The sequence below is a fragment of the Leucoraja erinacea genome, chromosome 18, assembly GCF_028641065.1.
Source record: "Leucoraja erinacea ecotype New England chromosome 18, Leri_hhj_1, whole genome shotgun sequence".
Lineage (NCBI taxonomy): Eukaryota > Metazoa > Chordata > Chondrichthyes > Rajiformes > Rajidae > Leucoraja > Leucoraja erinaceus.
Genome location: NC_073394.1, coordinates 32,029,265 through 32,045,906, shown reverse-complemented (window position 1 = coordinate 32,045,906; position 16,642 = coordinate 32,029,265). Strand labels below are relative to the sequence as shown.

At 37.4% G+C, this 16,642-nt stretch overlaps 1 protein-coding gene across 1 annotated transcript in view; it reads right to left on the bottom strand.

Moving 5' to 3' along the window:
* Positions 1 to 16,642, bottom strand: part of prdm11 (PR domain containing 11) — a 73,007-nt gene that overhangs the window by 29,981 nt on the left and 26,384 nt on the right. Inside the window, exons 5-7 of the mRNA XM_055649743.1 lie at positions 15,312 to 15,379; positions 14,606 to 14,793; positions 1,905 to 2,714 (exon numbers count right to left, since the gene is read on the bottom strand). Of these exons, the coding sequence (XP_055505718.1) occupies positions 1,905 to 2,714; positions 14,606 to 14,793; positions 15,312 to 15,379 (1,066 nt within the window). The remainder of the gene's footprint in view (positions 1 to 1,904; positions 2,715 to 14,605; positions 14,794 to 15,311; positions 15,380 to 16,642) is intronic.

Below are 16,642 nucleotides of genomic sequence, written 5' to 3'. Positions count from 1 at the left end.
TTCACAAGTAGTTGGACATATCTATAAAATAAAGTCTATTGCTAATGTCTAAGATTACTGGACAGCATGGTAAAATTTCACCTTCTGCAGATTAAACAAGGGTGATGCGTCATCACCCCGAGTAAATAGTCTGGTGACCCAAACTATTCACGAAATGTAACAGCTCCATCTGCTGACAAAAAACACCTTACACCGTAGAACTGCATGCCACTGTTCTAAAAAAATTTATTTTGGTAATTTTTATAAACAAATCATCCAGTAATAAACAAAATTTAACATACAATTTAATGATTTCAATCTAAAAAGAGGTGATTTGCTGTCAAATTATGATAGTAAAAACTAAACTGAAAATGAAACTCTTTTCTTAGAAAACAGAACACAAGTAACAGAGATATAACATACTAGAGTTAGATAATTTGGAAGTGACTGTCACATAATCCAAGGTCATCAGATCAGATAGAATCTATTCTTCTGAATCATCACACAATATGTTGTAACGTTGATGTTTTATGTACAAGGGTCTTGACCCAAAATTTCTATTCCTTTTCTCCAGAGATGCTGCCTGACCCGCTCAGTTATTCCAGCATTTTGTGTCTATCTTAGGTTTTCTTATTGTCACCTTCACCACATTTATAATTAATAATGATACATTTATAAATAATAAAAAATTAAATTCTTGAACTGAATAATTTGATTAATTATTTGATTTCAAATGCTTTCATAATCAAGCGCCTTATTGATTATAAACCAATTTCAATAAAGAACTACTGTAAATAAACCTAAAAGAAACATCATTCATAGTTGGCTGAGTTTAGCTATTGGGCTTCACACATCAAATAAAAGTAACACCCTATTAACTTAAACAAAGGAGAATCAAACAAAACTTAATTTACAGCAGTGCGCATTAGAAAGGAAAACAACGGAGGATTTTGAAATCTGCTAAATGAATATTGTAAATTGTAAACAGTTTGTAGCGTTTTTGGACTGACCATCCAACGGTATATTTCTTCCAAAAACATTCAATCCCACTTCTCCCATTTGCAATCACTCCTTTGTGAGGATTTTGTTGCCATTCCTCTTCCCTCCCAGCTTTTGAACTCACATTAACTGTGAAAGGGCCATTTGCTTTTCCCCCCCTCAATTACTCCCTCTAACGACCAAAACTGATAAAAACAAAGATATATCCTTTAAAAACCGTCCAAGTAATGTTGCTCCAAAGTCTAGTCGCAGGAAAGATGCAGATATTGAAGAACTGGCACAAATCCTTAGCTTCCACAAAATTATTGAATTTAGAATAGTAGAGTACAGTGAATACAACTGTAACGAATATATACACATGACAAAGTAATGTGATATTTGCAGAATTATTTAATTTCCATTGAGTACCATAACTACATATGCAGTGGTATTAATAAAGCATTTGCTCTGAATAAAGAAGAATGATACACATGTTAGAATGATACATGTTTAGATTGGCCTGTAGAATGTCAGCAGCCATTCTCAAACCTAAAATTTAATCTTTATCTTTAAGATTATCTGTGAAGGAAGCAGTGATTTGAAATACAGCCTATGCAGGCCAACAAACAGGATACTGTCTCTTTCTAATTTAGTTTAGAATTACCCAATGCCCACTTTTTCTTTGTCATTCCAACTCTTCTAAATGGGTCACCTCCCCCTTTACAAGAGTCATAGATATGCAACACCAATGTTATTCCGTGGATCAATCAGCAAGCCAGCATTGACCACTATAAGCAACAGCATAATTTTATTTTATAACTTCACATATAATATGGAAACCATAACTAATAGGTTGGTTAAACTGCCAGCCACAGCTTAAAAACCGATCAATAAAAAGCAAAAAATAAATATTAATTTTCTAGGGCACATCATATGTGTAGACTTACCTGGCAAGTTAGACTTCAGTCGATCTAGTTCCTCTTGAAGCTGACGAATTTTCTCTTGTAGTATTACACAATTTGGACAGTACGATGTGGGCTGGCTTTTTGGAAGATCTTCCTCAGCCACAGCCCTGTGCTGTCCACCTGAATTCTCTGGTGGCAAAGCACTGCTGTTTTCTTCAGTATTTTGAAGGAACCCAGAGTCCATTGTTTGGAGAAAACCAGTATTTAAATGCTTTTCATTTACTTTTTGTTGGGATCTGAAGTCTCCTTCACCTCTGGTGCCTGATTGAGATAGAATACTTTGCTGTGAAGAAGTTCCTGGCCTGTTGAATGTGTCTCCTTCGTGATGCCTGAGCCTTTGCCGAACAGGAAATTGATTGTCCATTGATGATGGATATTTTGTTTGTGCTGTACTCAATTTATTGATTTCATGTTCCTGTCCACTGCGGGCTACAAACTGAGACCTTTGAGGTACAGGAGATGAGGTAGTTAGAAGATTGCTAGTTTGCTTCATAGAACATACATGTTCAAATGGACCCCGACCAGAAATTGGACAACCAAGCTTTTCTCTTGGACTATCAACTGGCAAATCATGGATGCTTTTAAACAATTGTTCCAGCTTCTTCTTTTTAGGGCTTGGGCTGCAGTCGCCATCTTTGTTGTCACGTTTTCCACCCTTGTTGGGATTGGTATTTTCCAGTCTCTCACAATCATCCTTATTTAGAATCCCTGGTATTCTGGAGGTCCCTGGATCTCCAGTGGATTTTTCAGTGGAATGTCTTCCTAGGCTAGCCTTCTTGCACTTTGCTGCCGCTGAAATGGTACATTATGTAAATTACTGCCAAAATACAGGGTTTGAATGTCATTTTTTGAGCTCACAGAAATGACTTATCTGAAGAAATGATCATGTTCACAGTATTGCTTATATAAAGTCACTGAGAAAAAGGAGCATTGACATAATGAGCTTGACCATATCATTTACCATGAACTAAAATAATTTGGTATGGAATTACTTTGTTCTTTTCACATATCACATTTCTCAATGTGAGTATTGTTCAGTGAGAACTGGTATACCAATAAACAGGTAGATAGAAGTACTTGGAATTAACATACGTCATAAACATTTGTCAATCATACAAAATATAAATGTATTTAAGTCCAGTTTAAATTCTGCATTAAAGAATTGATCATGGATTTTTAGGCAAAAGTATTTTAATTTAAAGAAAAGAGAATATTTATTTCTGTTTATATTCAGTTTTGGTCACCCTCCTATAGGAAAGATGCCATTATGATGGAGAGTACAGAAAATATAAATATTCTTATGCTACCTGGACTTGAGGGACTGATTTATAGGGAAGAGTAGGAGACTGAGCGATGATCTTACACAGGTGCATAAAATCATAAGGGGCCATACATAGGGTGAATGCACCCAATATTTATATTCCCAAGGGTTGGGGAATCAAGAACTTGAGGGCAAGGGTTCAAGGTGAGAAGGGAAACTTTTTCAAATAGGGCGGTATGTATATGGATCACGCTATTGGAGGATGTAGTTGCGGCAAGTACAATAACAAGGTTTAAACAACATTTGTTCAGGTATATGGATTGGAATGGTTTAGGAGGATATGGGTCAAATTAAGACAAATAGATGAGTTGGGCCAAAGGGTTTGTTTCCGTGCTGTATAACTCTAAATGGTGCACTTATAAGGAGACAAGAGAAACTGCAGATGTTGGAATCTTGAGCAAAACACAAAGTACTGGAGGAACTCAGCAGATCAGGCAACATCTGTGGAGGGTGGTCCTGAAGATCATTATATTCATGACGTTCCCTATTATTGCCCTAATGATAAACCAGAAAAGGTATTCACTTCATTCTATGTTAATATTTATGAGGATGAATAATTCTGCAAATTACATGAGAAATTAATAATTCCATATTTATTTTCGAACCAAACAAGAATCACTATTTTGTTGTGTTCCATTCCAGACAAAGTATTTTAAATAGATTAATGTTAAATAATGAAGTTACTTCACAAAGAGTCACAAGCGCATGAGCTGGTTCTCAAGGTTTTTCTTCACATCAGATCAAACTTAATACTCCTCAGATCTCCCAATGGGTGTTTAATTTATACAGCTATTTAATATCAAAAGATATCAATCAATTACTTACATTAATAATGTGAAGTTTGTAAAGTAGAATACACAATGACTGACACAGTGCCCTCCATAATGTTTGGGACAAAGACCCATCATTTATTTATTTGCCTCTGTACTCCACAATTTGAGATTTGTAATAGAAAAAAAATCACATGTGGTTAAAGTGCACATTGTCAGATTTTAATAAAGGCATTTTTATACATTTTGGTTTCACCATGTAGAAATGACAACTGTGTTTATACATAGTCCCCCCATTTCAGGGCACCATAATGTTTGGGACACATGGCTTCACAGGTGTTTGTTATTGCTCAGGTGTGTTTAATTGCCTCCTTAATGCAGGTATAAGAGAGCTCTCAGCATCTAGTCTTTCCTCCAGTCTTTCCACCACCTTTGGAAACTTTTATTGTTGTTTATCAACACGAGGACCAAAGTTGTGTCAATGAAAGTCAAATAAACCATTATGAGACAGAGAAACAAAAATAAAACTGTGAGCGACATCAGCCAAACTTTAGGCTTCCCAAAATCAACTATTTGGAACATCATTAAGAAGAAAGAGAGCACTGGTGAGCTTACTAATCGCAAAGGGACTGGCAGGCCAAGGAAGACCTCCACAGCTGATAACAGAAGAATCCCTCTATAAAATCCCCAAACACCTGTCTGACAGATCAGAAACACTCTTCAGGAGTCAGGTGTGGATTTGTCAATGGCCACAGTCCACAGACGACTTCATGAACAGAAATACAGAGGCTACACTGCAAGATGCAAACCACTGGTTAGCCGCAAAATTAGGATGGTCAGGTTACAGTTTGCCAAGAAGTACTTAAGAGAGCAACCACAGTTCTGGAAAAAGGTCTTGTGTACAGATGAGACGAAGATTAATTTGTATCAGAGTGATGGCAAGAGCAAAGTATGGAGGAGAGAAGGAACTGCCCAAGATCCAAAGCATACCACCTCATCTGTGAAACACGCTGTTGGGGCTGTTATGGCCTGGGCATGTATGGCTGCTGAAGGTACTGGCTCACTTATCTTCAATGATGATACAACTGCTGATAGTAGTAACATAATGAATTCTGAAGTGTATAGACAAATCCTATCTGCTCAAGGTTCAAACAAATGCCTCCAAATGCATTGGCCGGCGAGTTTATTCTACAGCAAGACAATGATCCCAAAGATACTGCTAAAGCAACAAAGGAGTTTTTCAAAGCTAAAAAATGCTCAATTCTTGAGTGGCCAAATCAATCATCCGATCTGAACCCAATTGAGCATGCCTTTTATGTTTATGCTGAAGAGAAAACTGAAGGGGACTAGCTGCCTAAATAAGCATAAGCTAAAGATGGCTGCATACAGGCCTGTCAGAGCATCACCAGAGAAGACACCCAGCAACTGGTGATGTCCATGAAACACAAACTTCAAGCAGTTATTGCATGCAAAGGATATGCAACAATATACTAAACGTGACTACTTTCATTTACATGACACTGCTGTGTCCCAAACATTATGGTACCCTGAAATGGGGGGGGGGGGGGGGGGGGGGGGGGGGGGGGGGTGGGGGGGGGGGGGGGTTTCAACACACGCTGTAATTTCTACATGGTGAAACCAAAATGTATAAAAATGCCTTTATTAAAATCTGACAATGTGCACTTTAACCACATGTGATTTTTTCTATTACAAATCTCAAATTGTGGAGTACAGAGGCAAATAAATAAATGATGGGTCTTTGTCCCCAACATTATGGAGGGCACTGTATATGCAACAAATTAGGCAAGAGTGCAATACGAAGCTGGTGAAAAATTGAGTGGTTTTACAGGCCATAGCAATAAAGCTCAAGCTATTGATTAACGTTACCCAATTTTGTCAGAGAAATGTACTGTAGTGACCTTGCATATATGCCAAAAACAAATTAGAATCCATGGCCAATTTTGTAACATTTTTAGAACTTTTCATTCTTGCTGGCAAAATATATCACAATAAATAGTAGAATGTAAGGATTGTAGGCTTAGGCTTCAGTACGTGGTCTAAACTGTAATATTTGCAATACTGCGGTATCGCCTGCATGATAAAGAGTACACAGCTAGTTTTTGTTGATAAGTTTACAATGCCACCAAATTCCAGTGCCTCATAATCTTGAATATATTACCAAACATGACAATTTTGCTAAAATATTTTTTTAATTTAAGTTTCTGGATCTTCCTTGTGGATGGTTTAATGTGGTGCATAAATGTTGTTATTGCTTTCCATGTGTTTTTCCAAGCATTTAAATTTTGGCAATGGAATAGTTTAAAAGTACTTATTTTTTATGTACACACAACTACATAATTTTGAAAAAAAAGTTGAGAATACATGCAAATAAACTACACACTTTTACATTTATAGCACAAAGCTGAAACCAGTAAAATATTTTGGTGATATGCATAGGGCAAGCATGGGAAACTTCTGTGAAACATGGAAGCATGGATTACTAACTTGTGAGCATGAGAATATAAAGCCTTCAAGGAAAAGTGGACATTTACTGCAACCATAGACATCTGTGAATAAATATCAAGACTGTAAAAATAAATAATTCACAAACACTTTATTACTGAATTTAGAGGGTTCATAATTATTTACATTAATATAAAAACCTACCGCTCATTTTTGTAAACTAAAGGCACGATTACAAATTATTTTTTCAATTCCACATTGAATTTTTTAAATTCGATCTATAATTCAGTAGTCAGAAATACAAGAATGTTACAATATATCAAAAATATTTTGATGTTCCGCATCCTTTCGTTTATTTCATAATGTGTTACACATACAAATGAAGTAACAGTGTGTTTCAAATGAATATGACTAAACATCTACATAAGATGTGATCAATACTTAATTATATTTGGTACATTTTTAAAAGTCAAAAATTTGAGAGAAATATTCAAAGGCTAAATTCATCTTTATGATATTAAATTTCATTTCCAAGTTTCAAAATGCTAACCTTCTTACAAACTTAATCATTTCCAGCATTTAAAATTAAAATATTATACATCATAATTGGAAAATGAAAATGAAATGGGCATCTTGCTGTCTGCCTCACCGCTGATATGCACTGAATAACATTGAATTGCTGTATTTGCATTATGCATGAATTAAATTCACCACAGAAAATAAGCCTTGCCATTTTTTAATTTAAGTAACCTGTTAATCAGTTATTAACAATCAACCCCCGACACTGAAATTTGGCTTCTCATTCTTTCAGTGCCATTTTGAGGACAATAGCTTTGTGATAGTATGATGGATTTGTTTAAATAATTAAACCTAACACTACGCACAAAGTTAGTGTTGCTGATTGCACAAGTCCATGTGTATTATTTCCTTCTTAATGCTTTTACCATGATCAGTTTCAACAGGATCAGCAATCGCATTGAAAATCAAGATATGTATAGATGATTTATGTTTTATAGCTTATTCTAACATTGTATCCTGCAGTTCTCCCACTGCATATAGTGTATGCAGTCTATCATTGTTCACAGAACAAACAACATAATGTACTATATAATTAATGTCAGGTCACAAAGAGCTGGAGTAACTCAGCGGGTCACAAAGAGCTGGAGATGTTTCTGGTTGCGATTCTTCTTTGTACTGATATCTTTAGTTTTACCTGGCTCCCTGATACTGCACTTTGTCAAATGCTGTCTTGCAAATGCTGTCTTATTCCATCATGTTGCATCTAGACAAGACTGCTTGTTTTTGGCAAAACTCAAATTAAGCATCAGTGAATAGATAAACAGGATGCAAGGACTGCTCATCAACATTGCTTTGTTAGCAATACAAGAAGAATGGGTTTGTTCTTCGCCATTTCCCCCCCCCCGGTAGGTTTGGCAGATCAGCAGAATTTTCATTTGGCCAATTTATTGTGGGATTCCTTAGCTCCATCTGTTGCATGTTGCGTTTGTTGCACAGTAAACACATTGTCTTTATTTGCTGCTTCCGAGGCACCTTATTCGTAGATGTGCTTCTGAGCATTGAGCCAGTCCTCTGGTTTGATAGGGGATCAAAGCCATTGCAGATTATGGGGTTGTACAACTTTGGCCCACATGAGTGAACAGCTTTAAGCTAACAGTCTGGTCCTCATGTACCTCATTTATTCAATGGCTATGCCAAATATAAAGAAATGTATCCTCAATGTGAAGATGGAACTTTGCTTCAATGAGTGTGCTGTGAAATGCTGTCATAGGCACAGAAATCAACAATCAGTTGAGGCCAAAATGCAGGAGGCCTATCTCTTACAAGTTCACTCACTATCTGTCACAGAACTCATTTAGAGATGACATTACTAAACAGCTTCCAACTAATATTCTAAATTAAGAAATGATGATTTCTCAGCTGACGGGGAACAGTAAGTGGCAAGTAATCAGGAGGAGCTTACTTTGCCCTCCAGGTTTGATCCAATGCCATGAGACCGTATGGTATCTAGAATCAAAATTGAGGACTGCCACCATGACTTAGTTTGTCCTGTCACTTGGCTAGGACCTTTCCAGGGGTTGTGACAGAAGTCTCGATTAATTGGTGCACCGAATGATTTGGCAAGCAAAACTATGCTCTTGACTTGTTTGCAAGGGATCTCTCTTAAATTAGGCACCAGTTCCAAGATGTTCATGCAAGTTCCTCTGGCTCGTAACAGCTTTGCGTGCTTGAACACAAGGCTGAAGTTAATGCCAGTTATGCAGCTGGCTTTGATATAATTTAATAGCTTCCAAGGCCATTTACGTTAAGAGTAAACTGATGTAGGTTTGCGGAGATATTTAAGCTAGAACATCTCACAGCAGCTACATCGAACATCAGTGAACCATAATTTTTATTTTTAAAACACAACTCAATCTCTTTCCACTTCCAATTAACGAGGTTGTTTTGTTTTAAATTCCAGATTATTTAAATAACTGAATTTACATTCCCAGTTGCTGTACTGGGATTTGAATTCTTTCTCTATTTTGTCAGTTCAGGCCACTAGATTACTAAACCAGTAAATTTAACCAGTTGAACCATTCCCGCGTATTTCAGAGAATTGCAAAATATTCCGATTTCAGCTAAATAAATTGACAAGGGAAAGCAGAATTTGAGAGTTGTCTGTAAAATAAAGAGACTAATGAGACAACATTTAGAACTGACTTAGGAAGCATTTTTTCACACACAAAGTAGTAAATATTTTAGAATGTTCTTCTACCCAGAAGGGTTGTGATTGCTCAATCACTAATACATAAAAAGGCAGTTTGATAGATATTTTGGTATTAAAAGATTTAAAGAAATGGTAATGCAAAAAAAGTGTTTAGATAAAAGATGACATAACCTTACTGAATGGCAGAGCAGACTTTCTAATGCTTCTATTATAATGCTTCTAGGTGCTTTTGCAGAGCAAGGTAGGCATGCTCTCTGTATTGAAATCAATGGGTGTAGTTAATTGCGCATCGATATTCTAGACCACCAAGAGCGCCGGGGGAGATGGCCGCCCTGCCGGCAGTCTGTTCGTTTTTTTATCTTTTTTAATTTTTTTTAGCGTTTGTTGAAAGTGTGTTTTAATGTTGCTCGGTTTGTTTTGTATGGGGGGAGGGGGAGGGGGAGGGGGAGGGGATTTGGGGAAACTTTTTTTCAGGTTCTTACCTTCCCGGAGATGTGATTAATTTTGGATCACATTCTCCGGACTCTGCGGCCTTCCATCGCTGGAGCTGGAAGCCTCCTCGGACTGCCGTGAGCCCCATCGCAGGGTGCGGACTTACCATCGGTGCTGATCCCTTGCCTGGGATCGCTCCCACCGCGAACTTTAACATCAAGGGTTCACAGTCTCGGGTGAGGCCGAGTCGGAAAGCTCCAATGCCGCAGAAGGTTCGTCCAGCCCCAACGGGAGGTTGGATCGCCCGGCGCGGGGGGGCTGACAATTCCCCCGATGCGGGAGCTTGATCGCCTCAACGTGGAGGGACCGAACGCTGCCAGCTACGGGAGTCAAGATCGTCCAGTCAACGGGGGCTCGAGGCCCACCACCGAAGAAGAAATAAGGGAAAGGACTTGAACTTTATTTCGCCTCCCATCACCGTGAGGAACGTGTAGGAGTCACTGTGGTGGATGTTCATGTTAAAATGTGTTTTTGAAGTGATCTGTTACTTTTAATTGTATGACTGACCTGGCCAGTGAAATTCCTCGTATGTTGTGAAGCACACTTGGCGAATAAAATCTGATTCTGATTCTCTTATTCTCTTTCATAGGTCAATTGAATTTGGCCCTTTCAGTATTATGTGGCCAGAACTCTGACAAAGTGAATGTTATCTACATAATGGAAAATGTCTTTATATTAATAGATGAGCAGTGTTGTAATTTAATGATACATTTCAACTTCAATGACATAAACACGATTTCTCACTCCCAACTCTCACCCAATGTTGGCAGCCCTGGTTTTAGCTTGGTGGAAAAGTGAGATACACAAGACAAATTGCTTTAGACCATAGTCCAAAAGAATTTGTGATCAATGTATGAGCAATATATTTTATTGAAATAAGCCCAACTCTGATTCCACAGTTGAGGGTATGGAAGACTCTACATTTTAACATATTTTAAATTTGATGCATACAATATTGCACTGGAAAAGTGGGGACTCTTGTGAACTGCTTCAGTGTAAGCAATCATTCTTGCTCTCTTGTACTTGAGTAAGATTCTGCCTATGTATATAAAAATTTTACTGGACTATAGGCAACAAAAAGTATTTTGTTGTTTTTGATTCAAGATGCATGTGACAATAAAGTACCATTGAAACAAAAAAAACATATGTAATAGTACACATTATCACTTTCATGCAGAGAGATCCACAGCCTTCCAACCCAGTTCATTCCTAATCTCTGCTTTCTCTCTATCAACCTATCCTAAATACTCTTAAGAATATCACCTCCAATTCCATGTCCTGGAATGCGGTTACAAGATTCATGATAGAACTTGTGGATACGTTGCTACTGAACAGTGCGGGATGACTCGCATGGTTGGATTCAAGGTCTATGCTTCACTTCATTCACTATTTTCCAATACACCAAGCTTCATTTTATTCACTGCACCAATTACACATGTAACAGTCATTGTATCACCTCTCTACAACTGAGCAAAATTGAAATTCTCAGCCACCATTACTCCAGAAGTCCCTTAAATAAAAGGCAGATGCCTTTCATCTTCCAACAACTATAAGATATGGATATCATGTCGATTTGCACAATAACCACTGTATTGCTTCAGGAAAAATAAAATAAAATTTTAGGAATATAAGCCACTGTCCTGAAAATGCACAATATATTTATTCGCCATGCCTCTGATAGAAAAGTAAATTTACTTATTTAATGACCAACTGAAGACCTTGTAGGGATTCCGTTATCAGGCTGAACTAGATATGCGCTAGTTAATTTAGTTGCTTTACAAAGTAAGAACAGTAGTGTGTATAGACACAAAATTCTGGAGTAACTCAGCGGGACAGGCAGTATCTCTGGAGAGAAGGAATGGGTCGAAATCCTTCTGTCATCCCCTGACATCTTTTTGAAGAAGGGTCTCAACCCGAAACATCACCCATTCCTTCTCTCCAGAGCTGCTGCCTGTCCTGCTGAGTTACTCCAGTATTTTGTGTCTATCTTCGATTTCGACCAGCATCTGCAGTTCTTTCCTACACAGTAGTATGTTGTTTCTTGAAGAAAATGGAAATCTTGAGTATTCATTCTCAACAGTACAAAACTAAACATTAAATTATTGAATATTTCAGTACAAACAGTCATTTTTCACTTGTACAAAACTTAAACCCACACCTTTGCCACATTATAATGCAAGATGCAAATGTGCTTTCTTCATGTTTGTTACATTTAATTGGGCTCCTGCTGCCCTTTATGTGCTTGCAGTACTTCGTTGAGGTTGACATCTTGAGTCCTACAGCAAGCCCTCACAGTTTGCTTGAATGGATAATGGATATCAGCCTGCATAATTGACTCTTGCTTCTTTGGATAAAAATAGTGTAATGCGTGCAGCTGTATAATCTCTGGCGCTGAATAACAAGAAGGCCTTTCTGTAAATTGGGGGATTTTATCAAATGCTGAAGCAGCAGCAGTCCAATTTATTTTATCATCTTGAGGGCTTTTTACATTTTCTCTCATCTTCTTGTGCTTTAATACACATTCTATACGTTCTGCATCATTTAAAGCATGTGAACCCTCAACTTTGTCTTAAAGCAATTTCAACACAATCTTCACTATCTTTTACCACTTAGATGTCACATTGGGTTTACCAAGGAAACATTCTTTAGCATGGTGACAATTTCTGCTATCACTAATTTTCAGGGTCTAACATTAATGACATCCAATTTGTCATCGGAAGATTCTTCAGCAAACGTCACCACAGGCCACAATTCTCCAAAGTTCTTTTTAAAGACTCATGTCTAATGGAATCCCATGCACAAACAATATTATAAATGATATCTTCAATACTATAAAGGGATTGAAAATCCTGAGCAGTACCATCATCATTTATCACCTTTGTAAGAAAATCTCTCTCTGTAAAAACACTTCATTTTTTGTAATGATACCATGATCCATTGGTTGTATCAAAGTTGTTATGCTGGGAAGCAAGATGGTAAATATATTCTCGGAAAATAACTCGGATGGGTGAAAAAGTACACAAATTTGTCAAACATGAGAATACATTTACTATCTTCTGTTTTTCAAATTTTCAAATCATTTATTTAATAACAGAAACAAATATGTGATTGAACCATTACTGAAAATTTCTTCATCCATTATTTAGACATGCTCATAATTTTGAGTTCTGAATTCCACTGCCAAATGCATTACACTTTCAATTTCTTCAGGGTCCTTATATTTACCAATCACCAAATGTTTCACTGTGAGTTTCATCAGCATTGACACATATTAGAATAGTAATTCAATCATTGGTTTGCTTAAATCCAGCATTCGTTTAATCAAAAAATACACTATGTGTTGCAATAACTCAGCAGGTCAGGTAGCATGTCTGGAGAACATGGATAGGTGACATTTTTGGTCAGGACCTTTCATAAGTCTGAAGAGTCTAATCTGAAACATCACCTATCTGTCTGAACAAGTGTCCCGATCCAAAACGTCACCTATCCATGTTCTCCAGAAATGCTGGCTGACCCGCAGTTACTCTAGCGTTTTGTGCCTTTTCTTTAAACCAGCATAGCAGTTCCTGGTTTCGACTCATTTCATCAACGCTAGCAAGAGTAGAAGGTGACAAACTTCTCCAGAATAGGCCCATTTCATTTGCGTTGTATATTTGTTGTGGAAACGAGTCAAGTTCCACCACCAAATCATTGAAGGAATTGCAAAATTGCTCTGCTGCTACATGATCCACCGATTTCTGCTTACCCAAAGCATCAATTCGTCTTATTCCATGATGTGAGTTCGAAGCAGCTAAGAAAGCCATCAGAAAGTTCACATGGTTCAGTTGGGCCCATTTAACCATAAAAATCTTAAACCTTTACAACCAGCATTGACCTAGAGATTGGGGCACCGTTTTAGTGCAAACCATAAAACACTGTACAGTATGCTGCTTGATTACCCATTTTCAAGCTTACATAAACTTGAATTAACATTTTTCTGTACCTTAATGTCATAGATGGGGGATGACGGTATTGTATTCCTTCATTAAAATGGTTTCATTTTATCCCTTCTCAAACCTCTTCCAGATGTTAATCTTCACAATACGTGTCAACACTACTCTCTTATTTTTCACACTTTAAGTTGAAGATGGTTAGTTTGACGCCATAACAGGTGATTGTGTTGATATTTCTTGATATATCTTGAGTGCATTCATGTAAAGCACCATGCAAATAGCGGATACAAACAGGAAGCTTCACAGTGAGCACCTAAAGATAGCATAGAAAACTGAATACCAATAGTACCGCAATAAGCACCACCAGCAGCATCTGAGACTATTAACCACTGTCTATGCTGCTCTGTTCTGATATGGATCACAGTTACTGGATCTTGATGAAGAGCATCAAGACATTTCTGAAGTGTAAGTTACTTGAGTGTGCTGCATCACAAAGCAATTGTGAACCATTCTATAGTCACAAGAGAAATTTGCAAGTATCTCAGATTGGGAACTCAGACCAAAATGTCTTAATGCTTTATTATGTAGTTTCCGTGCAATTTTGAAAATATTGTCACTTTTACTGCACTAAAACTAATTTCAGACTTTTTCAATTAATATTGCATTTAAGACTTTTTCAATTAATATTGCTTGAACAAGCGTGCAAGCCATTTCGCTCTAAATGCCCACACAACCTGGCATTGATGTCAAATTATGCTGAGCTTTTGCTACACCATGGATCTGAGTTGGTCTGTTTTTAGTGAAAAAATAAAGGTACATAGCAAAAACTCGTAAACAAATTATAATTCATATGATCTTCATTGTCCAAAATCAAAAACCATTAACTTGAAAAGAATAAGTATCTTGTTACAGTATTAATCCATAATAATGTTTGATACTAATGATCCCAACTTATTCCATGCACATACGCCACTTACCAATTGTGAGGCTTCTGTCTACAGTGTCTTGTGTACTTGCATGGAGTCGTTTCATATATTCATCACTGTACCAGACTCTCAGCCTCTCTCCAGGGTGAATATCCTTACAGACACGGAAGTAAATGTTCTCCTTGTGCTGGAATGCCATGAGGTTCTGCTCATTCTCTTCTCTCGATATTACAACATACCTACAACAACAAAAATGCGTGACCAATGCTGAGAAAAGATACATTTCCATCATAAATATCCAAATGTTTGAATGGTGGATCCAAGGAGTAGAATTTCAACCACAAATCCAGACATTTGTAAACTTGGAGTTCCTTTGGCACTAAGGTTTGGCCAATTCAACTTGAAAGAAGATACTTCACTGAAAAACATATTTATTAGGCAAGAAATCAAGTAGCAATATTAATCTCATTCATGGAGCTGCATAGGCTTGCAAAATCAAATTATATAACGGATTATAAAACTGAGGAAAGATTGGACATATTTAAAAATATAAAATGAGTTTCCTCTTTTTAAGAAGACAAACTTTCTTACATTCTTTCATTATGTTCATAAACATTGATAAATTGGAACATCATTCGTGGAATATCTAGAAAAGATACACTTGCATGCACCTTGAGATTTCAGGTTGATATATTCTATCCCCAACCCATTACACTCAATCCAACAGTAGCAATTTTGACTAGAGCCCCTGACTCACCTCATCCAATTGCCTTTGGTCTCATCTGTACCATCAATGGACTTATAGGTATTATTTTTGCCAAGTATCTGTAATGACAACATTAATTAATGTAAGGTAGACACAAAATGCTGGGGTAACTCAGTGGGTCAGAGAGTGGAAGCTGTGTGGAATGAGCTTCCAGTGAAGGTGGTGGAGGCAGGTTCGATTCTATAATTTAAAAATAAATTGGATAGTTATATGGACGGGAAAGGAATGGAGGGTTATGGTCTGAGTGCAGGTAGATGGGACTAGGGGAGAATACGTGTTCGGCACGGACTAGAAGGGCTGAGATGGCCTGTTTCCATGCTGTAATTGTTATATGGTTATATGGTTATATGGGTCAGGCAGTATCTCTGGAGAGAAGAAATGGGTGATGTTTCGATCAAGTCCCTTCTTCAGGTATAACCTTAAGGTATATTAATTAATATACCTTGACTTTTAAATAAATGGGATTTTACTGAATCATAAAGTTTGTTTCACAGAAAGAGGCCATTAGCTTATTGTGTCCGAGCCAACTGGAAAATTGCCCAACTTAATCCCGTCTTCTGGCATTAGAGCCAGAGCCTTCTAGATCACAACTCTTCAAGTACACATTCAACAATATTTTTAAAATGCAGGGCTGCCAACATTGGGTGAGAGTTGAGAGTGAGAAATAGCGAGGAAAGAAGTGTAGTGACCGAGGGGGTCGGGGGGGGGGAGGGGAGAGGGGGTATCCCCTGCCATGGTAGGGAGCTTTTGCATTTTTCAGCATGAAATTGTGCAATCTTGTGCATGCTGTAGCAAGTCTTTTAACTTATACTTGAATGCAACTTTATGCTTTAAATTGGATTAGGTATGTATAAGATTAGGCTAAATTACATTCCTAATTACATTCCACAGTAGTGCCAGGCTCTGATCAACAGGTGCAGCACATGAATTGCCTTCATGTATGGAAATCAGATTATGATTCATGCTGTTATGCATATAGAGAAACAAAAACATAGAAACGGCAAGAAGAGTCACACTTCCATCACTGCACAAATAAATCAATCAACCTTACCCTTTGACTATAGAAACAAGACAAAAATAATGGCGCATATTCAAACGTATATGGTTCAATGAAATTAAGATATATATGTAAAATATATATATATAAAAACATGCCCATTCGGCCCACCAAGTCCACACCGACCAGCAATCTACCATACACCAGTTGTATCCTACACGCCAGGGACAATTTGCAGAAGCCAATTAACCTACAAACCTGCACTTCCTTTGGATGTGGGAGAAACCGGAATATCCAGAGAAAACCATGTGGTCATAAGGAGAAT